We start from the raw sequence: 27,654 nt of genomic DNA, 5'->3' as shown, positions 1-27,654 counted from the left end.
GCCCAAGAGACAGAAAGGGCCACATAAACCAGAGACTCCATCAGCCTGAGACCAGAAGAACTAGATGGTGCCCGGCTACCACCAATGACCCTCCTTACAGGGAACACAACAGAGTCCCTGACTGAGCAGGAGAAAAGTGGGGTGCAGAACTCAAATTCTAGCAAAAAGACCAGACTTAATGGCCTGACAGAGACTGCAGGGACTCCGAAAGACAAGGCCCCCAGACTCTCTGTTAACCCAGAACTAAAACCATTCCCGAAGCCAACTCTTCAGGCAAAGATTAGATTGGACTATAAGACTTAAAATGTTACTCGTGAAAAGTGTGCTTCTTAGCTCAAGTAGATACATGAGACTAAATGGGCAGCTCCTGTCCAGAGGTGAGATGAGAAGGCAGAGGGACAGGAGCTAGTTGAATGGACATGGGAAATTCAGGGTGGAAAGGAGGAGTGTGATGTCACAGTATAGGGAGAACAAACAGGGTCACATAACAATGTGTGTATAAATGTTTGCATGAGAAACTAACTTGAACTGTAAACTTTCTTTTAAAGCACAATAAAAAAGAAAAAAAAAAGAGCTTGGCTGCTAACCAAAAGGCCACCAGTTTGAATCCACCAGCTGCTCTCTGGAAACTCTATGGGGCAGTTCTACTCTGCCCTACAGGGTCACTACGAGTCAGAATCAACTCGACGACAATGGGTTTATAATATTATCTGAGCCTTCCAATATGATGACTAGAGGGAATGATTTTACTATGAAAATAAACTGTTGCAACAGAAATGGGTTTCTCTTCTCCTCAGTAGCTAGGAGGAAAGAATCAGAAATGGAGCTACCACTGGATTAAGTTACTTATAGTAGACACTACCAGATAACCTGTACTGAAATCACATTCAATTCTCCTAAAATGAGCTGGCCTTTATCTTTCTCCAGGTGTTCATCTAAAAGCACATCACTTGATAGGTTCTCTTGATTAGGTAGCCAGCCATTAGATGCCTCTTCTAGATACAGATCTCACACCTCCACTGAAACAGTTACCTCTTAATTATGTAATTATATGTGGCTCTTTGACAGCAGGGATTCTATCTTACCCATTTTGTATCTAGTATCTAGCACTGGACCTGATAGATAGTGGGTCCTCAATGAATGTGTGGACACAAGAAGAGAACCTCATCCTTGGGGGCAAAAAAAGAGAGAAAGAGATTTATTTAACAGGCCAGAGGCTGAGGAAAAGGAGGAAGAGGGAAAATATTCAACCTGTGAAATCCACTCTCTACAAGTTCACCAAAAGATAACATTGTCATTTGGGGCCACCAAGTCAAACTCTCAGAAAGGTAGATTTGCGAATAGCAAAATAATCACAATTCCCGTGGTCAGGGAGCCCCTCTATAAAACAAGAGCTCCTTTGGGCTACACGTGTACCACTTGTGTAAGACCCTGGAGAAACACTCTGACCTGTGCTGGGGTTGGGAACAATCGAGAGGTAAAAACTCGTCACTGGAACAGGGAGGGAGACAGTGTCTCAGATAAGCGTCTGAACTCAAGTAAAGAAGTAAAAAGGAAGAGATGAGGGATTAAAAATCAGAGCAGGTGATGACAGAGACCTTGGCCAGGGTTCAAATATACTGATGTTGGCTTCTTTGCAGATAAGTGCCACTTTACAAAAGAGGGATTTCGGTGGAGTGTGCCTTGAAGTTCTTGTTCCCAGGTGGTGAAGTCAAGCACCTCAGGGAGTATTAGGCTATTTCCTTCAATGCTAGCATGCTCCAGGTCTTGGAAGACAAGCTTCATCCTTGAGAATAAGGACTGGTATTGAGGCAGGGCTGAAACACTTTCCTAAGTTCCGTGATTTCAGGACTTGGTATCAACACACAGTCCAGAGTTCTAATGTACAAAAACAGTCACTGACACGTTATAGTTCAGTGCAAAGCAGTCAAATTTGAGAATCAACCAGATCCAAGTTTGTATCTAGTCCTGCCTCTTCCTATGCGGCCTCAGTCAAGTTACTTAACTTGATTCTGTTTCTTCACTAACAAACAGAAATATCAAGCACATATTTCATAGTATTATTGTGAGAGTTAAGTAAAACAACTTATATTAAATATTTTCTACTTCAGATGGTAATGGATGACTTGACTTGTGCCTTGCAACTATGCCCCTATGGAACTGGGAGGGGTGGGGGAGAGGGTAAAAGGAGTGGATAAATACACACACATGTGCACACACACATATACACACACACACACATACACACCCCACTCCTGCCCATCACACCGACCACCATTCACAGAAGTCAGAAACACAAATTAAGATAGCTCTTTGACTCATAGAAGCAAATATGTGAGTCTGGAGTTTGGAACATGTGTCTTAAGTCAAAACTGTATATGTGGTTACATGAGTGTTCATAATAAACATGAAATGGTCAAAACAAAAAACTACAAAGTCCTACCTTTTGGCTTTGAGGCCCTTCCCCCTCATCCAAGGCCCCATCCTCTTGCTGGTCGTAGGCAGGGCCTCCCAGGATTCTGATTCTCTTCTCACACTGCTTCTTTGCCACAGTCAGTTGGTTAATGTACCTTTTCATATTCCGGGCCCTAAGGAGGTCAGCTTTCATTGCAGCAGTTTCTTTACCTTGGACAGGAGTGATGGACAGGACCCAGTCAGAAGACCAGATACAAAAGAGAGGAACAGGACTCTGAGCCAGACTACCATCTGACGTGGTACATTCTGAACACTGGTGGACATCGAACAAAATAACAGAGCAGAATTCATGCTACACACATATACATGCTCTCAAATACGAACACCAATTAATTTCTAGATACAAGGCAGATCCTTGTCACCACTGACAAGTCTTACTCAAGTGTAAAACATAAAAAAACTCCATACATACACACTTACAAATCAATGAACATGTGTATATGTGTGTGCATGTGTGTGTATACTCTAAAATGTCTTTTATATATGCATGTGAGAGGGAGGGAATGCATGCACATTTTCTCATAAGCATGTACTGACTGCTCACATGTGTCAGGCACTGGCTAGCCATTTAGAATACAGCAGTGAATAAGGCCAACTCTTTGCCTTCGTGGAACATACTAAGTCTGGCAAGGAAGAAAACCAAAGATGGCATAAGCAATTAAAAGTGTGATAAGGGCTAAGAAGAAGATGTGCACATACCACTGAACTGTTTAACAAGAGACACTAAGCCAGGCTTCCTTGGGGAAAGTCCATTCAAACAAACATGAATACAAGTGGAGTGTGGCAGACAGAGAACATCCATGTGAAAGTGAAGACCCTGAGGCAGGAGAGAGAACGGAGCTTTGGAGGAACTGAGGAAGCGCAGCATGCAAGCGGCAGGGGCAAGAGCCACCCAAAGCAAATCTGAAGCAGGCAGGAGCCAGAAGATGCAAAACTTTTCAGGCCATGGAAAGAACTCTGGTCTTTAGCCCAAAAGCACTGAGAAGCTTTTAATGGGTTTTGAGCAGGAGTATGCCATAAATGGATTTGTATTTTTAAAGATGACACAGGAAGCAGGATAAAAAAGAAACATCCCTCCTTAGATACGGTCACTGCATAGTTAGGCAGGTCAGATCACACTTCCTGGAGGGGTTATAACTTGCTTGGCTTAGATCTGGAAGCACCGATAAGGAGAAGAGGGGCTGTAGTTTGTTTCTTGGTTCCCCTAAGCAATTTTAGCACATCGCGGCTGGAGGCTTCCAATTCCCTAGGATGATCATTGCTTCTTTCACGTCCCTTAGTAAATCTGTGCAATTGTTTAAAATAGTGCCTAAGCAGGCTGAACAAATCAATTGGGAAAAATAAAAACGTGGACACAGTCCCATAAAGCATTTTTATCTGTCAGAAGCAGCTTTTCCAGTACTTATCACAGAGGGTCCCAGGTAGGCTTCAGGTCAGTAGATGATCTTGTCCAAGACATCTTTATAACCTGATGCCTCTCAGAAGGTCTGTTACAGATTACAAGATGTTTTCCATAAATGTGCTGAAGAGATATTTTCATCTGACTTCAATAACGGTTCCTCAACTTCTCCTATGCTTGGCTAATGGAAAGGCCCTGACCAAAGAACCCATTAATTTGGCATTTATCTTCAGGAGAAAAAATATTATTTCAGAGACCTTTCGTGGGAGAATAAAGGTAAATGCAGTTTGCACCCAAATTACCAAATTAATCTATTATAAACTAAGATGTTTTGCGTGTGTACCTAAAGAAGTGTTTGGAAGAGCTGATGTTTCAAGAAAAATTTTCACTTTAAAGGCATATACCCCAAGCTCTAAATTTTGTGGATAACATTTAATTACCCCAAAATTTGAGGATAAAAAGTTACCTTTTATAAACAAATCTAGACTTCAATTTTAATTCTGGGTTAAAACATGCTAATAAAGAGAGACATACACATACATATACGGGGGAAACTGACACCCATGTATCAACAACCATATTTTTCTAAGCCCAAGAAAGCTTAAAAGCCTTTCTAAAAAAGACAAAACCTAGAAGCAAATTCCAAAGAGAAGGAAGAAAGAAAGAGAGAAAGGCTTCCCCTAAACCCCAGCTGCAAGGCTGAGAAGAATATTCTCGTGTTCTGCCTGAATGTCGCCTGCTCACGTGAATGCGTTCTGTTTGTTAAAGGGTGGTACAATGCCATTGTCTGATCACAAAGCTTGTTGCTAGCAAATCCAACAGCAGCTTGTTGCTTAGACAATTCTGTTTATTTTATTTTTTCCTGAGAAAACTGCGTTCAGGGCTAAATGACTAACATGGCACTCATGCAGCCCATGCTTCTGACGTGCAAAAATCCTTGTAAATCCAGCAATGCAGATGAATACGTTTCTTTGTAACCTTAAAACCCATTCATCCAAGAAATATTCATGTCAAGAAAAGTGCAGGCAAGCGAGGGGTGAGACAACACGCTGTGACCAGCTCACACCAGATTCACACGGCTGTTTCTCTGCAGTGTTAGGTAATGCTGTGCGTTGTTAAAAACCGGGTTAATCACAAAATGTTTAGTTTAAAAGGAAGGCCACAATGATGAACAGTGAAACACTGGATGGCAGCGGTCCTTTAAATTGGTGCCCAGATGGATACACAAGTGACACAATATTCTAAAGCAATTAATTATTAATGTTTATGGATTTTTCTCCTAAATAGTCTAGATTCTACTGAGGTCAGAACAAGAGGAAATTGGTTAATTATTTGCCGGAAAAGGCAGTTAGATAACATATTAGGTGAACCCTTTGGGCTACAAAAACATTACAACAGATTTATGAATAACATTACAGAACTGCTTTTTGCCATAAATCTTCTGCTGAACACACAGTTCTTCCTTAAGCAAGTGAACGGCTCAGAGTCGAAGAAAAACACCAGAGGACAACTGCTAAGTGCTACTTCTAAGGACGCAGACAGAGTGAAGTAACAGAGCGGTGAATGATGACTCCAGAACAGACAGAGTGAAGTAACAGGGCGGTGAATGATGACTCCAGAACAGACAGAGTGAAGTAACAGGGCGGTGAATGATGACTCCAGAACAGAAAGAGTGAAGTAACAGGGCGGTAAATGATGACTCCAGAAATACTGCAACTGGATTAAAATGGTACCGCTGCATTTTTCAGGTATCAAAAAATGTCAAGAGTAGAATCTTTTTCTTCTCTCATAGCAGGCTACCAAAATCCAAAGCATATCCTATTAGCAGCATCTTCAGCAGGTTGACTGAGGAATTTAATGGATAATACAGAGCTGGGTTAGAGCAGGCTTCTGAACCTCAGCACCGCTGACATTTTAGGCCAGACAATTCTTTGTTGTGGAGCTACCCATGCATTATCAGTGTTTAGTGGCATCCTGGCCTTGACCACTAGATGCCAGTAGCATTCCTTCCCCCAGCTGTGACAACCAAATATGTCTCCAGACATTGCCAAATGTCCCAGGGGCGGGGGCAGTCTTGTGTCCCTCTCCCCACTGAGAACCACTGATAGAGAGGTGTAACATCGGTGACCAGGAAGAGGTAGACAAGGTGCACACACACCCCACTCCCCAACATGTGGTTCTCCACCCCTACTGGCTTTCAGAGGCAACTGCCACCTCTCTCCCCAGAATGCACAGAGCCTTCTCCCTTCTCCAGCAATCTGAGTCAGGTATAAGGCAGTTCTTCACTAGAGGACGTTGGGGCCGCCATTTCTCATTCTCTATCCGCACTGATACCCTAACAAGCCTTTGAGTCTTCCCTCTAACATTTAAATGGAAGCTTTACTAAATCCCCTGGAGAGGAGGGTTGGGGAAACAAGCATACATTAACTTAGGGTCTAGTCAAGATTCAAAATGAGAAATGGCAGCTGGCAGTTACTAACAGTAGTTACTAATCCTCACAAACTTGTTCAAAATTATCTGAAAATCATCTCAAAACTTGCTGTGATGGTTAAGATTGTGTGTCAACTCGGCTGGGCCATGATTCTCCGTGTTTTAATGTAATCACTCCCATGACTGAATATACTGTGAGTAGCCAATCAGATGAAAGGGAGTCTCCTTGGGGGTGTGGCCCGAACCTGTATATAAGCAGACGTTCTGGCTTTTTCCTCTCTCTGGATCCTGTGGCTGCTTCCTGTCGTCTCATCTCCCATTCTTGGGACTTGAGCTGTCAGCTTATCTGCCGAACCTGGGATTCGTCGATCTACACAGCCTGTGAGTGGGAGCCCTGCTCTCCGACCTTCTGATCTTGGGCTTGCCAGCTTCTGCAGCTGTGTGACTTGGGAGAGGCCTCTACCCTGACCCACAGACTTGGGATGTTCTAGCCTGTACAACTGCGTGAGCTGTTTCCTTGATATAATCTCTCTCTATATATATTTATACACTTTATTGGTTTTGCTTCTCTAGAGAACCCAACCTAAGACACTTGACTAGGAACTAAAAAAAATATTTACCTTACTTTTCAACTTGAAGCTGGTATGTTCTGTTTTAAAAGAACAAATGAGATTCTCTTACCATGCCAAACACCTGCAATTTCGTAGTATAAAGTGTCACTTCACTTTAGCAGAAAGTATACTTGAGGAAGCGGAGATCTTAGCAGGAGTTGGCAGTGAAACCACTCATTTTATAACAGAGAAGGCTAAAGAGACCTCAGAAGTCTTGCCTAGTCAGGGTGTGCCTACAGCACACCTTACCTTTTACTTCCTTTATATATCTCAAGTGCTGGAACTTCACCACTTCGTTTGGTTGAAGGCTCTCCAATGTGCTTGCAAATACCTCTTTAAAGTAATACGTCATGTCAATTAAACCCACACTCTAAATTACCAACACAGCCCTGCACCCAAATTAGTGCTATGAATTGAATGGATTTGAGATATACCCTTAGAACACAGATCTGACCCATACAATTTGTAAGTTCTGAACATGACTCATAACACCTACCTATGTGAATGAGTAGTGTAGTAGAAAGAGTTCTGGACTGATAATCAGGAGACCTGGATCTGCATGACTAAGTAGTTCTATTCATGCCAGGTAAATTATTTAACATTCTGGACCTGAACGTCATTTGCATAATTGCAGGCAATAGAATATATGATGACTAAAATTCCCTTGGGGAAGAGACGTGGGTTCAGACTTGGCTGTGAAATCCTGAGACTATACAGAGTGTAATGGAAATTCCCGAGCCCTTAGTACCTTCAGACAGAATGGATGGGGGCTAGGTCACTGTGCTGGGACAGCAGGTGCTGTAGGCTGTAGTACTCACAGCATGAGGATGGGGCAGAAAGAAACCCTAGCGAGAGCTCCTGTAGCAATGGCAGAGAAGAAACCTGGGATCTTCTGTAAGTACAGATCATTCATAAATTAGGAACTGTTTGTATCATATTATTGCAATGCTAGAAAACCAAAGTGTTAGAAAGGGTGCTGAGAAGTCCACTAGCTTCGACAGATTAGCTCCTTCTTTCAGGCAGGGATGACCACCACCTTTAAAAGCCAGAATGGAGAGAAAAGCTACATCATATCTTTAAAAAGATCATTTCTAACGGAAATCATTACGGGTCTTATCACCAAGTAAGTTATGGGTGTGTCTGTGCGTACATACACACATGTATATATTTTGCTTATTCTATCGTTTTTCTAGTTCTACTTAATATTTTCAATTCTGAAACTGTTTACTTACACTCTAAAGAAAACAAGGTGCACAATTTTACAAAACAAATAAAAAGGCAGAACCTCCCAATCTATTCTATATCACTCCCAAGCATGTACTACTAGAAGCAATTTTTAGCAGACTCAAATTAGCTTCATGTCCTTTATTACAGTCAGCCGAACAGACTTTATACTTGTATCCCATTAAGTGTTCTTGATAACATTTCATAATTCAGAACAGCACAGAAGAGAGCTCAAATACTGAGCTTATTCATATCATACTATAGAGAAGATTTAGTGTATGTCTCACTACTAGAATTCCTACATTTGTCAGCTCATTTTAATAGGCCACTTCTCAACTATTCTGGCTAGTTGTAAATAAAAATCTATAGGCTTGGTGCAGTGAAATGAGTTCCTTAATGTGGCCTTTTGCCCTGGTTCTCTGGAAAAACAGCTTGAGAGATTTTTCCCCTAAGTCCTGATGAGTTACCCTTGCCCTAGTTTTCTACCTCAGAAGGTTTGTTACTCTTGACCATGCTGATTGACATTTCCTGGGTAAGCTGTAAACAACTTGTGGTTTGATACCTTTAGTCTAGCCCTGGGCTGCAGACTGCCCTGTGATTGGTATGCACCATGCAGGGATTGTCAATATACTTATGCAAATGAATGACTATAGCCTACCATGCAAATGAACTATCTGTGGCCTATTGAGAGAGGATTAGTCGGTCAGTTCACGGCCCTGGTGGGAAGGCCATGCCTTGAAATTGACCAGGAGTTTGCTTATATAAGCAGCCAACCCCACAGAGGTTTGGCAGGCAGAAGAAGGAAGAAAGAAGCAAGAAAGGAGAAAAAACAAAAGAGGCAAGGAGAAAGAAACAGAGAGAGGTGGCAAGGAACCTCCTAAGAGCTGTAACACAGGTCAAGGGCTGTAACACTGAAGACAGCGAGAGGCCCTGGAAGGGCCCTGTGGCAGAGTTGGTGGTGACAGCAGAACGCTAGGAATGCAGCTAAGAGAGCTGAACCAAACCGCTACACTGGCTATGAGCTGTGTCCGTTAGCAGTGGAGAGGCTGACAGCAGAGAGGCCAAAGTCAGAGAGGCCTGTTCTCAGGGGGCCAAAGGGAGCCTGTCCTCGGGGGCTGAGAGGAGCCTGTCCTTAGGGGCTTGCATGATGACTTTTGCGGGAAGAAAAAACATGTTTGTCTTAAATAAATTAAAGAAAAAGTTAAGTTGAGAAAAGAATGAGATGGCTACCTTTATAGTAGCTGTCTAGGACTAGTTGATAAATTAACCTTTCATTTGTTAGCCACATCAAAACTCCAAAGCTCACAGAGAAACAAGACTTGCTTCCAATAATACTCAACACTTACTGAATACTCAATTAAAAAAAAAAAAAGTAAGGACAATTGAAGAATGCTAAATCTAATCTTCCTTAAAAAAAAAGTATATGCACTTAATTTGCAACAACTTAACTATTTAAAACTGAAACCACCTACATAAGAACTTTAAAGGTGGGACGGCAAAGGGTACTATGAATTAGAGAAAGCCACTTCAGGCTGTTAACACATTGTTCTGTTCCAACAACTGGGAACACAGCATCAGCTGTGCATAGATACTTGACTTGGAGGCAACAGTTTATAGATAACTATTATCTCTATAATACGAACTTCCAAATATTTCTCTTCACGGTTCTACTCTCTTCATAGCTTGAATCCCAGCCTAGAAATGCCAAATGAGCACTTTTCTATTCTCTTGTCATCTAAAACCCAGAATGCCCAAGACTAATAAGCATGCTAACCCCAAACCAGCCCCCTTATACATTCCCTAACTCTTCCAATGGCTTCACTGAGAAACCCTTTAAATGATCATCTAGACCAGCACCCAATCTAAAGGTGAGAAGACTTGAGTCCCAGAGAAATAAAGGACTTGTCTAGGCTACACTAGGAAGCTAGCAGCAAATCTAAATTGAACCAAGGTCTCCCAACTCCTGCTGTCAGGCTTCTTCTTGTATACCCCACGTCTCATGTCACCTGAAGCAATGGGACATGACAGAAACAGCAGCAGACTAGAAGTTAAAGTCTCAGACTAATTTACCTCATTTCTCTAGACCTGTGTTTCCTCATCTGTAAAACCAGCAGGTTGTTCCAGCACTGTTATTCTCCTGGATTCTTTGTTCCATCTTCCAATTCATCCCCCACATCCAATGAGTCGTCAAGTAGGCTGTTTTCCTTCATAATCTTTCATATAAATCCCTTTTCACTTCCACTACCCAGGACCTAGGAGACTGCAATACCTTATTCCTAATGCTGCATCAGTTTTGTATTATTCTAAAGATAATTTTTTGAAAATTTCCATAACAAATCTACTTTTTCATTTTCCTATTTCCATTTATATGCAATCATGCATCACACCATTTCTTCATCCACTCTAGGGCTACACTGCCCAGTGGTACTATGTTGAGAATTTTTTAATTATAAAAATACGAACAAATAGGCTTTAATCATAACTATGCCATAGCCATACAGGAGCCCTGGTGGCACAGTGGTTAAGCACTCGGCTGCTAACCACAAGGTTGGCGGTTCAAACCCATCAGCCCTCCGTGGGAGAAAGACGGGGCAGTCTGCTTCCATAAAGATTTACATACAGCCTTGGAAACCCTATGGTGCAGTTCTACTCTGTACTAAGGAGTTGCTATAAATCTGAATCAAGTCAATGGCAACAGATATGCCATAGCCATAACCTGAATAAAAATAGGAAAAATTAATAAATGACTTCTTTTATCAAAAATTAATTTTTCATAAGATTTTAAGCACTTAATAACTCACTTTATGAAAAATATTGAACAACTATTTTGGTGGAATTAGTCATTAAAAATATGTAAATATTACATCAAAACGTTCTACTAATACACAGACTATAGATAGTTAATTATAGAAATACTGTATGATCACACTGATTTCTCCATATTTATTTGACATACGGGGCTAATAAAACCTAAGAGTTTGCTATAAAACCTAAGAGTTTGCTATGTGAAATAATGCTAAATGTGGTTCTCTCCACAATGAAGTTCTCAGACACACACTCTGTATCTACTGACTGGTCAGTGTGACAGGAGAGTTTCTGTTGTTAGGTGCTGTCGAATCACTTCCGACTCATAGCAACCCCATGTACAACAGAATGAAACACTGTCCGGTCCTGCATCACCCTCACAATCCTTGCTATGCTTGAGCCCATTACTGCAGCCACTGTGTCAATACATCTCATAAAGGGTCTTCCTCTTTTTCAGTGAAGCTCTACTTTACCAAGCATGATGTCCTTCTCCAGGCACTGGTCCCTACTGATAACATGTTCAAAGTATGTGAGACGAAGTCTCCACATTCTCGCTTCTAAGGAGCACTTTGGCTGTTCTTCTTCCAAGACAGATTTGTTCCTTCTTCTGGTAGCCCATGGTACATTCAATATTCTTCGCCAACACCATAATGCAAAAGCATCAGTTCTTCTTTGGTCTTCCTTACTCATTGCCCAGCTTTTGCATGCATATGAGGCAATTGAAAATACTATGGCTTGGGTCAGGTGGCACCTTAGACCTCAAAGCGACATCTTTGCTGTTTAACACTTCAAAGAGGTCTTTTGCAGCAGATTTCTCCAATGCAATACGTAGTTTGATTTCTTGACTGCTGCTTCCATGGGTGTTGATTATGGATCCAAGTAAAATGAAAATCTTGACAACGTCAATCTTTTCTCTGCTTATCATGATGTTGCTTATTGGTCCAGTTGTATTTTTGTTTCCTTTACGTTGAGGTGTAATCCATACTGAAAGTTGTAGTCTTTGATCTTCATCAGTAAGTGCTTCAAGTCCTCTTTGTTTTCCGCAAGCAAGTTGTGTCATCTGCATATTGCAGGTTGTTAATGAGTCTTCCTCCAGTCCTGATGCTGTGTTCTTCTTCGTATAGTCCAGCTTCTCAGATTATTTGCTCAACATACAGACTGAATAAGTATGGTGAAAGGTTACAACCCTGGTGTACACCTTTACTGATTTTAAACCATGCAGTATCCCCTTACTCTGTTCTAACAACTGCCTCTTGGTCCATGCACAGGTTCCTCATGAGCACAATTAAGTGTTCTGGAATTCCATTCTTCAAAATGTTATCTGTAATTTATTAGGATCCACACAGTTGAATGCCTTTGCATAGTCAATAAAACACAGCTAAACACCTTTCTGGTATTCTCTGCCTTCAGCCAAGATCCATCTGACATCAGCAATGATATCCCTTGTTCTACAACCTCTTCTCATTCTGGCTTGAATTTCTGGCTGTTCCCTGTCGACGTATTGCTGCAACCACTTTTGAATGATCTTCAGCAAAATTTTTCTTGCGTGTGGTATTAATGATATTGTTCTATAGTTTCTGCATTCAGTTGGATCACCTTTCTTTGGAATGGGCACAAATATACATCTCTTCCAGTCAGGTGGCCAGGTAGCTGTCTTCCAAATTTCTTGGCACAGATGAGTGAGCACCTCCAGCGCTGCATCCGTTTGTTGAAACATCTCAATTGCTGTCTGTCAATTCCTGAAGCCGTGTTTTTCGCCAATGCCTTCAGTGCAGCTTGGACTTCTTCCTTTAGTACCATCGGTTATTGATCATATGCTACCTCCTGAAATGGTTGAATGACAACCAATTCTTCTTGGTACAGTGACTGTGTATATTCCTTCCATCTTTGATGTTTTCTGTGTCGTGCAATATTTTGTCCATAGAATCCTTCAGTATTGCCAACTCTAGGCTTGAATTTTTTCTTCAGTTCTTTCAGCTTAAGAAACGCTGAGCATGTTCTTCCATGTTGGTTTTCTAACTCCAAGTCTTTGCACATGTCATTATAATACTTTAGTGTTCTCAAGCTACCCTTTGAAATCCTCTGTTCAGCTCTTTTACTTCACCGCTTCTTCCATTCGCTTTACCTGCTGTACGTTCAAGAGCAAGTTTGAATATTAATGACCAAAGACCAGATGAGCTGTGGGATGACATCAAGGACATCATACATGAAGAAAAAAAAGGTCATTAGAAAGACAGGAAAGAAAGAAAAGACCAAAATGGATGTCAGAAGAGACCCTGATACTTGCTGGAAGGAGAGCTAATACCGGGCAACAAATACCCGGTCACCTTGACTTTCTCCCCTAAAGGTTTGTCTGATTTATTCCTAGCACTAGACCCAGTGCTGTTGAGTTGATTCTGATTCATAGCGACCCTAAAGGACTGAGTAGAAATGCCCCATAGGGTTTCTAAGGCTATCATCTTTATGGGAGCAGACTGCCACATCTTTCTCCCATGGAGCAGCTGCTAAGTTCCCCGACCTTACAGTTAGCAGCCAAGCGCTTAACCGCTGCACCAGCAGGGCTTCTCAGCACTAGATAAAACCAAAAACCAAACCCATTGCCATCAAGTCTACTCCGAATCATAGCAACTCTACAGGACAGGGTAGAACTGCCCCATAGGGTTTCTAGGGAAAGGCTGGTGAATTTGAACTGCTGACCTTTTTGTAGCAGTCGAGCTCTTAACCACTGTACACCAGGGCTCCTCAGCACTAGATATTGATCCCTAAAGGAAGAACCTTTCAGACCCAAATGAGATCCTAGGGCCCTAGTCTACATCATGGTAGAACTCTGACTCTGACTCTCATGTAGGCCTAATGAATCAGAACTCTGAACCCGCTCTGAAGTCACCCTGGCATGGAGATCACTTCTCCCCAACTCTAAGCCTCTAAGGTTATTTCAAGCCAGTTCTGAATAAGCAAAAAGCATACAAAGCAGAGTCCTGGACTTTAAGAAGGGAAGAGATGCTCTGGCTCAAAGACAAACCAAACTCCACCAGGACTATTAAATTAAAACTTAGAATAAAACTTTAAAGAGAAATACATTTGGTCAAAGAGCTTTTTTAAAATGAGATTTTGCTTCTTATTCAATTTCAACTTTACTAAGTACCAACATGCCAGAAACTATGCTAGGCACTTGTACCTGCTGTTTCATTTACCGAAAGTCACTGCATAAGGACTGGAGAGTCCTTGAAATTCTTATAAACCTTCCTGCATTGCCCAGTACAGTAGCCATTAGTCACATGTGACTATTTAAATTAATTAAAATTAAAAATTCAGTTTCTCAGTCATACTAATCATATTTCAAGGGCTCAACAGCCGTATGTGGCTAGTGGATACCATCTTGGATGGCACAGGTAGAAAGTATTTCAATCATCATAGAAAGTTCTATTGGTGCCATTGCTGTAGACTCCAGGCCCCAGAAATGCTTGTTAGCTTTGCCTCCAACTGAATTTTCAGTCTCCATCTCCTCATTCTTTTTTTTTAACAGCTTTAAAACCTAGAAACCAAACCCACTGCCATTGAGTCGATTCTGACTCATAGCGACCCTACAGGATAGAGGAGAACTGCCAAATAGAGTTTCCAAGGCTGTAACTTCTAGCAGACTGCCACATCTTTCTCCCTAGGAGCAGCTCGTGGGTTCGAAGCACTGACCTTTCCCTTAGCAGCTGAGCACTTAACTACTGCGCCATTATTGAGATATAATTCACATATCATAATTTCATCCACTTTAATGCATACAATTCAATGGTTTTTAGTGTATTTGCAGAGTAGTAAGTACAATCATCACCACAATCTAAATGTATAACACTTTCTTCACCCGAAAAAGAAATTCCATAACCATTAGCAGTCACTCCCTATTTCTCAATTTGTTTACCTTCTCCCAGGTAGCAGCTTAAATAGAAAGGGGTTGGGATACCCAAGGCAGTTAGCTGTAAGGACAGCTTAGAGAGAAAATGGAGGCCTGAGAGTAAGAAGTGCATCCTGACACTAAGAATGTCTAGTAATATAACACAAAGTCAGAAGAGTATTTTCTGACTAAACTCATGTAAGGAGTATTAAAAAAAACACAATAGTGGCAGAAAAATCTCTCTCTTGTATTCCCTTTAAAATATGGAAACAAAGTATCTTCTCTACAAACACAATGAGAAAAAGGTGAGAAGCAAAGCCCACACTCTTGTAGGAATTCATCAGATCACGTCTCCTTTGTCCCAAAGCCTCCAGACTTCCCTCCTCATTCAGAGTAAAAGCCAGAGTCCCTACAGTGACTCACACGGCCCTTCGTGATCCAGCCCCCTGCCACCTTTCTCACCTCATGTTTGGTGTCTCTTCCAAACTCACACCTTTCAGCCACTCTGGCCTCCTCAAACAAGCCCAGCAAGCTTCTGCCACAGGGTTTTGCCCAGGTCCTTTTCTCCAGACACCCTCATGCCCCTACTAAGTCTTTGATCACAGGTCACTATCTGCGGAGGTCCTCCCAGACCCCCATCTGAATGTAAAATATGCCTCCCTTCCAGCTGGACCAGAATTCCCTACCCTCCCAGCCCCACCCTGTCTGCTTTATTTTTCTCCAAGGTACATATCATAGAAGTTTCTGGGTGGTGTAAACAGTTAAGCAAGCGCTTGACTATATTATTAGCCAACAGGCTAATGGTTCAAACCTACCCTGAGGCACCGCGGAAAACAAGCCTGCCTGTCTGCTTTGGAAAAGTCATAGCCTTGAAAACCCTACGGTGCAGTTCTACTCTGACACACATGGGATGGTTATGAGTCAGCATCAACTAACAACAACCAGGCCCATATCACCCTCTGAAACGTTGTTTATTGTTTGACTGCCTCCCAGCCTGGTTTATGGACTAGATGAGGGCAGAGATGTCTTGTTCACTGCTGAATCATTACCACCTAGTAGATGCTCAGTAAACATTTGCTGAACGAACACAGTTGTACAATCTCCCTTATTGGGCTGAGATTAAGAATTAGTGCCTCTTCAAAGCCTATACCTTCATTTGTTTTTTTAACACAGCTCCTGCCGTCTGTCAATGACTCAGGAAAAGTCCCCAACTCTAAGCTTCCTTTTGCGTCTGTGTGCCAGTTAGAAGCCTGGGAGCACATTTTAAAAGTCTCTTCCCGTGTTCTTCTAGAACTCTACCCTTGACAGGGACTTGAGTGGGCCTGCAGATAATCGTGGAAAGTCTAGTCTACAAAGTGGAAGTAATGTCTGTTGTCTCTCAGCTTCGAATCAAGGCCTATTCTGCACTCTAGATGTGAACATGTCCTCCAACTTCATATGTGAGGTGGGGAATATGTGAGCATCAGGCAAACTACAAAGGAGTTGAGAATAATCCTTATTGCTTAATTATCCCTCAGTATCATGCCTGGGTAAATCCTTCTTCATTTGAAGAGAAAAAAACAGGAAAAAAACATAGACTATATTTTTTTTAATCTACAACATAAGAATGTAAGAAGGAAAAAAGCTATTAGCAATCCAAATGCTTAACAAAGGAAAACGGCTAAGTAAATCATGAAACATCAACTCAGTGGAGTCATTTAAGTGACTATCCAAGATCATGTTTCAAGACAGAAATATTGATGAATATTAAGATTAAATTTCAATATGAGAAAAAATTATGAAATAATGTTTCATTTGAAAAACTGAACAGAAGCAGTATATGCCCCATGAATAGAACTTTCTAAAAAGTATGACTACGTATGGTTAAAGTTTGTAAGGGAACGTGGAAATACAAACAGATTCTTGCTAGGATGAAATTATATTTACTTTCTCTAATGCTGTTACAGTATTATTTTAATAATTTTAATAAATCTGAAATATTTAAATACAAGTCAAAAGAATGCTTGTACCTGCCAAACCTTTGACAGGAGAGAGAGGACGGGGGGTAGACCCAGGACCTTTAAAATGTGTAACTGGAGAAAACAAAACTAGTTCTTACCCTTGTGTCTCTTCAGTTGGGGAAAGCTGCTAATTGTAGTTGCTTGGATTATTTCCACTACAATTTGATACCTAGTGTAAGAAAAGAGAGAAAGATAAGAGATTGAATAGGAAGAAAATACTATTTTCAGAGATACTTTTAGACTGTATTTGTACTAAACAAATACAACACAGGAACTGTGAACTCTGCCCAAGTATTATTAAAACAATCCAACGTGGATTAAGCACCTAAAATAGGCCGGGGCTTATACCATGTGCTTGTCATTTCAGAGGTCCTGGCCTGAGACTCATGAACCTCTTTCCAGCTCTGTTCCCATTCCAGAAGTCCTACTACCTATCCCCTTACTGAAGGTACAAACTGTGAGGTTATGCTCAACTCCTCCCTCTCTTTCCCTTTTCTCCCACCCCTACGCTCTTCTCTCCCCATCAGTAACCACAGTCCACTGTTTCTACCTCCTGAATAAATCTGCACTGTCCAATAAAGTGGCCAAGAGCCGCATGTGGTTATTTAACTTTAAACTGACTACAACCAAATAAAAAATCAGTTCCTCAGTCACACCAGTCACCTCTCACTTGCTCAACAGCCCGTGTGGCTCATGGACCATACCTGACAGCACAGGAGAATGTCTGCATCAGAAACTGGCAGAAAGTTTTACGGGACAGCACTGCCCTACACACTCATCAGTGCTGTCCCCTCCCGTCCAGGCCCACTGTCACTGTTCAGTGCATGTCCTCATTCTTTCTCGCTCAGAAGACCACCTCAGACCAAGAGGATCAGGATATCTGCGGTGGGAGGGACTCTGCATCAACATCTTTAAGATGCTCCCCAGCTAATTCTAAGGCAGTGAGAATTGAGAAACACTGAGTAGAGCACCAGGTATAAGTATGTGAAACTAAGACCTGAGTCAGGAAAAACAGACAAAATTTTACATTTCAAGTGCTGAGTACAAGCCTGGAGTTGGGGCTCTTCTGAGCAGATTCATTTTATAAACCCAGGCTCTTCAGGGCAATCCAGTGGTTACCAGGTGACGTGCCCACCAAACTGATCTATGCTGAGGTGTTTCTTGGCCCTTGTTTATACTGACTCATTAAGAATCTTCCTGTAATAAAGCTATTCAATATTAATTCCTACTTGGAACATAAGCCTTGCAAAATTCTAAGATTTAATGCTACATTTGGCTAGCTTTTAGGCACAAAATAACATTCTTTTGCAAAATAATTAATCATATTCATAGGTACTCATGGGCTCCTGGAAAATGCACATCTTTTCATTTCTTCACTTGTATAATATAAGTATCAGTGCCTGCCTCTCACCACCTCAAAGAACGGGCTGTTAGGAGCATCTTTCAGTATGCCATTTGAGGGTGGCAGACACTACTGGTTGCCTACCCAACATCCATTCTCCCCTTCTTCCTTCCTAACTGCACCGCAGTTTCATGGAGAAGCAATGTACCCAACTAAAAACTCCAACCTTCTCCCTTGCCCTTAGGGGTAGCCATATGATATAGTTCTAGCCAATGAGATATAAGTAGAAGCTGCTGGGTGGGGATTCCAGGAAAGCTTTCTAAAGGGGCAGACTCCACAGAAAAGCCCTTTCATCTCTTTGTCCTTGCCTCCCCACCCATCTTCCTGCCTGAAACAAGGCTGCAATGGATGAAGGCATGGCAGTCATCTTGCAACCACGAGGATGGAAGTCACAGGCTAAAGATGGAGAAGGAGGAGGACAGGAAGAGTTTAGGTCTCCAACAACATCACTGAGCTATCATGACCGCCCCAGACTGCCTATCCCCAAACATCTTTTTACATGAAGAAAACAAACCCCTTCCAGGTTTAAGTCACTGTATGCCAAGTTGTCTAATGGTCAAATGCCATCCCAACTGATATACAGCTTTCTGAAGACTCCTACATAGAGAAGATATCCCAAGGCTAGATACTCAAGCCATGTTCTCCAAATCAAAGGCGTGCTAAGACATTAATGACCAATAAAGCTTTCCAGTGGAACTGCCTGAGGCCTCCAAACAATAGTAAAGCGTAAAATAGCTCTTGATGTAAGTTTTCCTGCCTTGCAATCTGCTCCTGTAAAAGATTACACAGCCTAGAATACCCGTGGGGCAGTCCTACTCTATCACATGGGGTCACTATAAGCCAAAAATCAAGTCCAAGTCACCTAACAACAGCAGTGAAAAGTGTCGACTTTTCTCTCTACTCCAGCTGGGTCTCGAAACTCCTCCTTGGACACTGCCATCTGGACGTCCTGCAAAATAGGCCTAATGTCCTTTTACTTAGTAATTCAAGTCTTGGGAAGTTATCGTAAGGAAAAAGAAGCAAAAAACTATCATATACATGCTTGTTGTAGCAACTTCTACAAAGAAAACTAAGGGAAATAATCTATGTGATCAACAATCTTTTCATTCAATAAACATTTGTTAAGCTTCTCCTATGCTCTAGATACACAGGAATGAACATCACCAATACTGTCCCTGCTTTCAGAAAGCTCTGGGGATGTATCAGACAACGGGTAAGCACTCAGCCAATAACATTTAAAATTACAAAGACTGCATAAAAATAACACTAGTTTAAATAACACAAAATGGCATCTACGTTTATAATTGTAGATATGTCAAACACGTGGGTGTATGAACCAGGGCTACAAGGCAAAATAGAGACATATGAAAATGGATAGTTGTGTTAAAATGGTAGAATTATGAGGTCATTTTTTCCTTTTCCAAAATGTTATCTATCTAGCATCTACATCTATCTACCTATCTATTTCTCTCTCTCTCTCTCTCTAATCTCTCTCTCTCTGCCTGTACAAACTAAACTCACCTGCACAGTAAGTTTTCCTTACCACTCCAATTCTGCACTAGCACCACCATCCTTCTAAGATCAAAATTTTACCATCTTAGATATCTACTGTACCAGTAAGTATCAGTCTCAAAAGCCCTATTGATTAGTCCTCTTTAAATTAGCTCCTTTCTTTCCTTCTGCTACCATCCTACCTCAGGCCACTTCTCACACATGGATCACTGTAATAGCTAAACAGCCTTCTAATTGGTCTCCTTCACTTCATCCTTCTTCTTTCTCCCATCCAAACCATCTCGAACACCCCTGTCAAAACACCTTCCTACAAGACCACTTTCATCTCATCCCTCCCCTGCTCAACACATCCAGCAACCCCCTCCTCCCCCCACAGGATTAACCCTACACTCCAGCCTGCCATTCCCTCCACAATTTGGCTCTGGCCCTCTTATCCAACCCGATTTCTTTTTGCTCCTCAATATAAACTTGGACTTAAGCCCGGCCAGTGTCCATATAAACTGCTCTCTGAAAACCAGTTGCTCTCTAGGCTCTTGCTCATACAGTGATTCTTCCTGGAAGGATTCTCCCCACATGTCCACCTAACCAGGTCTTATAGATATTATTTCTTCCCCAGCACCTCTGATCCACATTAATATCTCTCTTCTCTGAACTCCTACGATACTTCTCCTCTACAATAGGACCTATATATCTACTGTTTTACATTGTTGCTTTAAAGAATCATATTTCCAGAAATGGCACTGTGAAGAAAATGATGCATCCAATCATTTCCATTGAAAAATGATGACACATCTAAGCCTAAGACAAAACTGTGACTTTGTCTATAATACAGCTGTGCTGACTTTTTACTCCCCAATTGGATCACAAACCCCTGGAAGACACAAGTTGTATCTTGTGTTCTTCTACAGTACTAAGCTTGGCACTAAAAATATGGCAGGTACTCAGTAAATACTCATAAGCTAAATTAATAAGAATTAACATTTCTGACACTTAACAGGTATAAATAATATCCTGAATGATTTGTTCTCTTTTTTTTTAATTGTGCTTTAAGTGAAAGTTTACAATTCAAGTCAGTTTCTCATACAAAAATTCATACACACATTGTTATGTGACCCTAGTTGCTCTCCCTATACTGTGACAGCACCCTCCTCCTTTCCAGCCCGGATTTCCCATGTCCATTCAACCAGCTCCTCTCCCTCTCTGCCTTCAATTTGTTCTCTTGATATTCTAGTGATTCATGTTCTGAGGACAAATGAATCATCAATAGTACTGAAGAAAAATATGCAGCATATGAGTAAAGAGTTAAAATTTTTTAATAAAACTATAATACTAGCTCATATTTATAGATTCCATTCATCAAGTACCAGGTACCTGTTTAGACATTTTAATTTACATTACCTCATTTAATTCTCACGATAAGGTGCTGTAATTATCCTCATATTACAGGGAGAAATTGGAGTGCAGATGTACTAGTAAATCTATAAAAGATCCCATTGCTTCTAAGTACTAGAGCCAGGATTGCAACCTAGGGCTGCCTGACTCTAAAGCTCATGCTCCTAACACTGTCCTGCTACCCTAAAATCTATATATGGACAATGTTTATCTTGTTTATCTTGTGTGAGCCCTGGCAGTACAGTGGTTAAGAGCTCGGCTGCTAACCAAAAGGTCAGAGGTTTATATCCACCAGCTGCTCCTTAGAAACCCTATGGGGCAGTTCTACTCTGTCCTTTAGGGTTGCTATGAATCAGAATCAACTCAGCAGCAATGGGTTTTTGGGTGGGGCAGGCTAGACAGATAAGGCTCTGGTGGCACAGTGGTTAAGAGCGAAAAGGTCAGCAGTTCGAATCCACCAGCCACTCCTTGGAAACCCTATGGGGCAGTTCTATAGATAATCTTAAAGTCTTATTGCCTCCCACTTCCCTCTTACTCTGTTCCTGCCGAATCATACCCCATGCAATGTCCTGAACACACACTGGAACTCTTTCCTGACTGCCTGCCTTTGCTCTCCTATTCTACCCCTTATCTACTGAAATCCTATTCGCTCTTAAACAAAGTCCATTCCTCTCTGAAGCTTTCTTAGATTCCTCTCTTCTGCTGGGTGAAATGTTTGCTCCTACCCACTTCCTTAGCTCTTTACGCTCTGCTTCTGATCTTAAGATCCTGCTTTATAGTTAGCCATTTATATCCACCTGGGTCTCCCGTACTGGATGACAGACACCTTGACGGCAGGGGATTGAATTCAAGGATCCACGACCAGATGTCCTTCACATAGTGCTGTGCACACAGAAGGCACGTGAAGATGACCGTTGAATTTGTATAATTCTTTCACTTGATACTAAAGGCAACATAGGAAATGAGTGATTTTTCATTCTCATTTTCCTCTACAAATCCAGCACTGCACATACATCCAGGTGCCACTGTCCGTGAGGGCCCAGATATCCCAGAACTCCAGGAAGCTGCTGAGGGATACCTGGCACTCTGTGGATTTCTTCCTCCAGAAGAGGGCACGGCCTTGCCGGTGCCGACTTTGGTTCAAGGATCAGGACTGATACTTGTAAACATTTCCTTGATCCAGAAACATACAGACTGTTAATAAATTTATATAAAATGATAATTTAAAGCTAATACTAAAGGGAAGGGCATAACAAGAATTCAGCTGTTTTCTAACTCAGGCAACAATCCTGTCTATACAGTGTCCCTTCTCCTAGGGGCCCCCAAAAAAAGCCACACAAAAATACTCAGCCCCTGGCTCCTCCTAAGTTACTACCTTTCTTCTATCTAGTTTTATACACTTGGTTAAATGAAGACTTAGAGCAGGTTTGTATTTATGAACTCATCCAACCAATCTAAAGCTCACCTGAAACCTTATACAGTCCTTCAAAATAATCACCTTAAAAATCTGTAGACTTGTTGCCCTTCTGCTCTCTATTGTCCAGAATAGCTTTGGAAGTCTATTAAAACTGACCAAAAAGTTGACCTCTTCAGTTCATCAGGCACACATTACACCCATTTTTTAAAAATTACTACTTCAGAGCTGTGCTCTTGGGCATGAACATGCTGAATGCCTTGAGAGAGTCCAAGGCAGGACAAGCCATAGCCTCAGGTGTACAATATGGCAAACAGTGTAAAACACTGTTTTATACTAAAACAAGGACATTTTATGGAACAAGGTACTATACACATACAAATATTTATGAAAAATTTTAAAATCTGTAACAATTTTTTCAAAGTTGCTACAGTCTACTTTGTACTAGGCTGTCAGATGCAAAGCGATAATGTTCATTGGAGGTACCTCAGTTAAAGCATTCGAGAAAATTAAAGCCATGGTGATTTTAGCCTGCTAAGCGGACATCCATGGCACTATTGAAAGCGTCTGCTGGGTGAATTAGGAAGGGTAGTGAAGAATGGAAGCTCTGGCATCAATGGACTGTGTTTAAATCCTGCCTTCAACACATACTGTGTCACCACGGGAAAACTTAAGCTTTCTAAAACACAAGAGTCCTCGCCTGTAAAAAGGGGAAAAAATAATATTCTTCCTCACAAGGATATTATGAAAATTAAATAATACCTTTAAAATATTTAGAATAGTGCCTGGCCCACAGGGAGAGTTCAAAAATATATTATTATTGCTCCTTTACACGGCTGCTATCTAGGGAGAGGGTATGTATGTGTGTTTCTAAAATATATACAAATACCTTAAAAGTAGCTTTACTTTTTCCTGATTACAAAAGTGGCTTAGCCCAATCCACCTAAGGCTCCCAGGACTAAATCTGCAGTCCGACAAAATAAGGCTTACTGACACACTGCAATGAGGGAGAGGCTGCAAACCAGAGGAACTCTGAGGGTCTCTACCCAAATAAATGAAAATACAGAGTCACTATAGGATTCTGGGGAAGGGTAGAGTTTAGATGTAATTTAAATGAAGCAGAGCTGGATACAGAGGTTGACTTCAGAGACGCCAAGCTTCTGTTCCCCTGGAAACTACAAAGTTAAGAAATAAGGAACACGGAGTCCACAAAACCCTAATCTGCAGCTCTGTATCTGGGTTGTAAATCCAGGCTGCCTCTCTGTGTCAGAGAGACTTAGATCCTCTAGGCAAGAGCAGGACGTTCATTCTTACCGACATTATTTGAGAACAGTTTCTGATATTCTAAGATATTAGAGAACAAAGTTACTCAGAGTAAGGAAGCAGAGTAAGAAAAGGGATTGCTATGACAGTCACAGCTGCAGTGCCCACTAGAGAGAAACACCGTTTCCTGTCAACTTGCAGCTGTCTTAACTGTTTATTATTCCAATCAAACAAACAGCCATGCAGATTTCACTTTCTCAGTCTGAGCCATGGTTTACTTTCTTTAAAGCAACATATGTTCATTGACGACAATTTGGAAAATACACAAAAGCACAACACCCAAAGTTAACCACTATTAATATTTGGTATATCTTTATAACCGTTTTCCTCTGCAAACATATATTTGTTGTTTTATAAGATTGGGTCTGCACTATACATCACTGCCTTACAGGCTTTTTTATTTATCAGTGTATAAATATCTTTCTATATTAGTAAATATTCTTATGCAACGCCACTGTGGCATAGTAATCCATTGTAGAGATGCATCAATTTTTTTTGACCACTCCCTTATTATTTGGCATTTTGCAAGAAACATTCTCGGAGAAATCTTTGTACACATTCACGATTATTTCCTCAAGATAAATTCTTATGAGTAATTACTGGATCAAAAAGAATGCACATTTTGTGACTTGTTTTTCAAATTACAAAATTATGTTACAGAAAGGTAATAATTTGTACTCCCACCAGTAGGACATGAGGCTGTCTATTTTCCTACAGCCCTGTCAGCCCTAGATGTCATCAAATTTTTAATCTGTCAATATTATAAACAAAAAAGATATCTCAGTTTTCATGTCTTTGACAGCAATGTTCTGAGCTATCTTTTCATGAGGTACATTTAGTGATATGAAGCAGGAAGTGTCAGGAAACTGTAGCACACGTAAGGGAAGATCTGAAGTTAGAGGAGTTAAGAGGCACTTTCCAGTAAAGGGGCTTTTAAACCCGTTTCCTCTCTTTCTAGCGTGCAGAAGGAGGCTGATTCCACAGAAAGACTAACACATGCTTCCTAATCCTTTTCCACTCCTAGAAAATGATATCTGAAAAGAATACTGGAGTAATCAGCCACTCCACACCCTGTCCCCAGTGTGATCATTAAGGTTGTGTATCATCTTGGCTGGGCCATGATTCTCAATGGTTTGGCAGTTATGATGCAGTCTGACAGTCATATGATGATGTCATCACCTCCATGAAGATCTGATATAATGTGATCACCTCCATGATGGGATCTGCTGTGAGTAGCCAATCAGTCGAACGGGAGTTTCCTTGGGAATGTGGCCTGAGTCCAATATAGGTGGACTTTCTGGCAAGGCTCACTGTCTTTTGCTCACTTTGGATCCTGCAGCTGGCTCCTGTTCGTCTGACCTCCAGTTCTTGGGACTTGAGCTAGCAGCTTACCTGCCATCTTGCCTGCTGATCCTGGGATTCATCAGTCTTCACAGCCTGTGAGCCAAAGCCCTGCTGTCTGACCTGCCAATCTTGGGTTTGCTAGCCCCTGCAGCTAAGTGAATCAGGAGAAGCCTCCCGCCTGACCCACGGACTTAGAACATTCCAGCTTCTACAATCACGTGAGCCATTTCCCTAACATAAATTTCTCTTTATATATACATATTTGTATGCTTTACTGGTTTTGCTTCTCTAGAGAACCCAACCTAAGATGCCCAGCCACCCCAGGGCTGAGGAAACCTTCATCTCCACACACCTCTATACTATGAGTCGCGCCATCTAGGAGGCTGTGGACCAGAGCAGCCTGAGGTATCCTGAGCTTAAAACACACACACAACAAATGTTATATTTACGTAAAATAAAGTGAAAATATATACACGATGTATTAATAGTTTTTATCTATTTGAACTGAGTGATTTTTATTCCCTTAGTGTTGCTTATCTGTATTTTTAATCTTCCTAAAATAACCACATTACCATATATTCATTTTCTAGTTTCTAGAACTTACAGAAGTTACATGTTACAGAAGCAACCAAATCTGTCACCACTGGCTGGCTGGTATCCTTTAATTAACCTTGAATTTTTTCCCTCTGCTGCGCCTTTATCTACTTTCTACTATTGTTCCGTATATTTTACATCAACTATTAGTATCACTATAAAAGGGTGTGTGTGTGTTTATATTGCCACTGCTGTATGTTTCATTCTCTATTCTTACGTTCAGAATTTTAGTTCAGAATGCTTACTGAATATCATCTTTAGTTGCCTAGTTTTACGTTCTCTATTGAAAATGTCATGACTTTCTCATTCATTTTGAGGAAATGAAGTAAGGTGCCTTTATTGTGTTGCCCCATTTCATCCATTAACCCTATTCAAGTCAGGATCTGAGAACTTGGTTGCCTTCTCCTGAGAACTGTTATTTTTTCAGCTCTTATTAGGAGCCTAGTACGTGCTGAGGTCCCTAGGGGGCGTGATCAATTTGTGCTCAACTGCTAACCTAAAGTTTGGCAGTTCAAACCTATTCAGTGATACCATGAAAGAAAGGCCTGGCGATCTGTTTCCCTTAAGATTACAGTCAAGAAAACCTTATGGAACAGCTCTACTCTGTAACACATGGGGCCACCATGAGTCGCAACCAACTCGATGGCAAAGGGTTAGTATGTCCTGAGAACTGCGTTAATGCATTACATATATTACCTCATTTAACTATCATGACAATCCTATGAAGTGGAAACTGTCTTCTCCATTTTGCAGTTAAAACTGAGTCTCAGAATTGGTGTAGCTTGCCCAAGGTCACCCAGCTTGCAGGCCATAGAACCAAAATGCAAACTAGGTCTGCTAGGTCGTTTTCTTCAACTCCTGAGTCCAAGCTCTTGGCAGAGCCTACTTTAGACGGTTTGCTGATCACTATAGGTTGACTTCTTGTGTTGTTACTTCTCATCTACTCCTAGAAGAACTGCAATTCTGCTTAGTGCAGGGTCATCAAAAGACACAGCACGCGTCACACGACCAGCACTGTGCTATAGCAACTCACGAGGCTGTGCCAGCTCGTGACAACCACCTATTTTCAGGAATTAAGCCACCATTATTAAAAATCAAGTGATATAACTTTACAATTAAATAATTTATATTAAAAACAAAGGTAACAAGCACTCAAAACTCATCACTTGCTAATTATTTTACTTCATTTTACTACTACTTATGCCCTTGAGGTTATTTACATCTATTATATCTGTACAGTAGAAATACTATGCTACTTGCATATCTCTTCCCAACTCCATGCTCAGTGATGTCATGCTCAATTCCAACTCATTGCAACAGAGTAGAAATGCCCCCACAGGGTTTCCAAGGAGCGGCTGGTGGATCTAAACTGCCAACCTTTTGGTTAGCAGCCAAGCTCTTAACCCCTATGCACCGGGGCTCCGATGTCATGCTAAAACCCATTGCTGTCGAGTTGATTCCAACTCATAGCAACCCTACAGGACAGAGAAAAACTGCCCCACAAAGTTTCCAAGGAGCTCCTGGTGGATTTGAACTGCCAACCTTTTGGTTAGCAGCCAAGCTCTTAACCACTACGCCACCAGGGTTTCCAATGTCATGCTAGTAGCTTTAAATTGACCATGCAGGAGTACTTACACCATGGAAATTGGCAAACACTGTAAGTCAGGGCTTCTCATTTCCCCTCAACAGCTGGTTGTTAAAAATTACCAGCACCTCACCTATGTTCATGGCAGCACTGTTCACAATAGCAAAACGATGGAAACCTAGATGCCCATCAACAGATGAATGGATAAACAAACTATGGTACATACACACAATGGAGTACTATGCAACGAGAAAGAAC

At 41.4% G+C, this 27,654-nt stretch overlaps 1 protein-coding gene across 4 annotated transcripts in view; it reads right to left on the bottom strand.

Moving 5' to 3' along the window:
• Positions 1 to 27,654, bottom strand: part of SNX25 (sorting nexin 25) — a 133,843-nt gene that overhangs the window by 43,560 nt on the left and 62,629 nt on the right. For all 4 annotated transcript variants that reach the window (XM_023737208.1, XM_023737207.1, XM_004382764.2 and 1 more), the window contains 2 exons: positions 16,929 to 16,999; positions 2,444 to 2,625 (listed from right to left, as the gene is read on the bottom strand). In XM_023737208.1, coding sequence (XP_023592976.1) covers positions 2,444 to 2,625; positions 16,929 to 16,999 — 253 coding nt within the window. The remainder of the gene's footprint in view (positions 1 to 2,443; positions 2,626 to 16,928; positions 17,000 to 27,654) is intronic.

This window comes from Trichechus manatus, unplaced genomic scaffold, assembly GCF_000243295.1.
Source record: "Trichechus manatus latirostris isolate Lorelei unplaced genomic scaffold, TriManLat1.0 scaffold00099, whole genome shotgun sequence".
Lineage (NCBI taxonomy): Eukaryota > Metazoa > Chordata > Mammalia > Sirenia > Trichechidae > Trichechus > Trichechus manatus.
The sequence above is the reverse complement of the archived record's forward strand: the minus strand, read 5'-3'. Positions and strand labels throughout refer to the sequence as shown.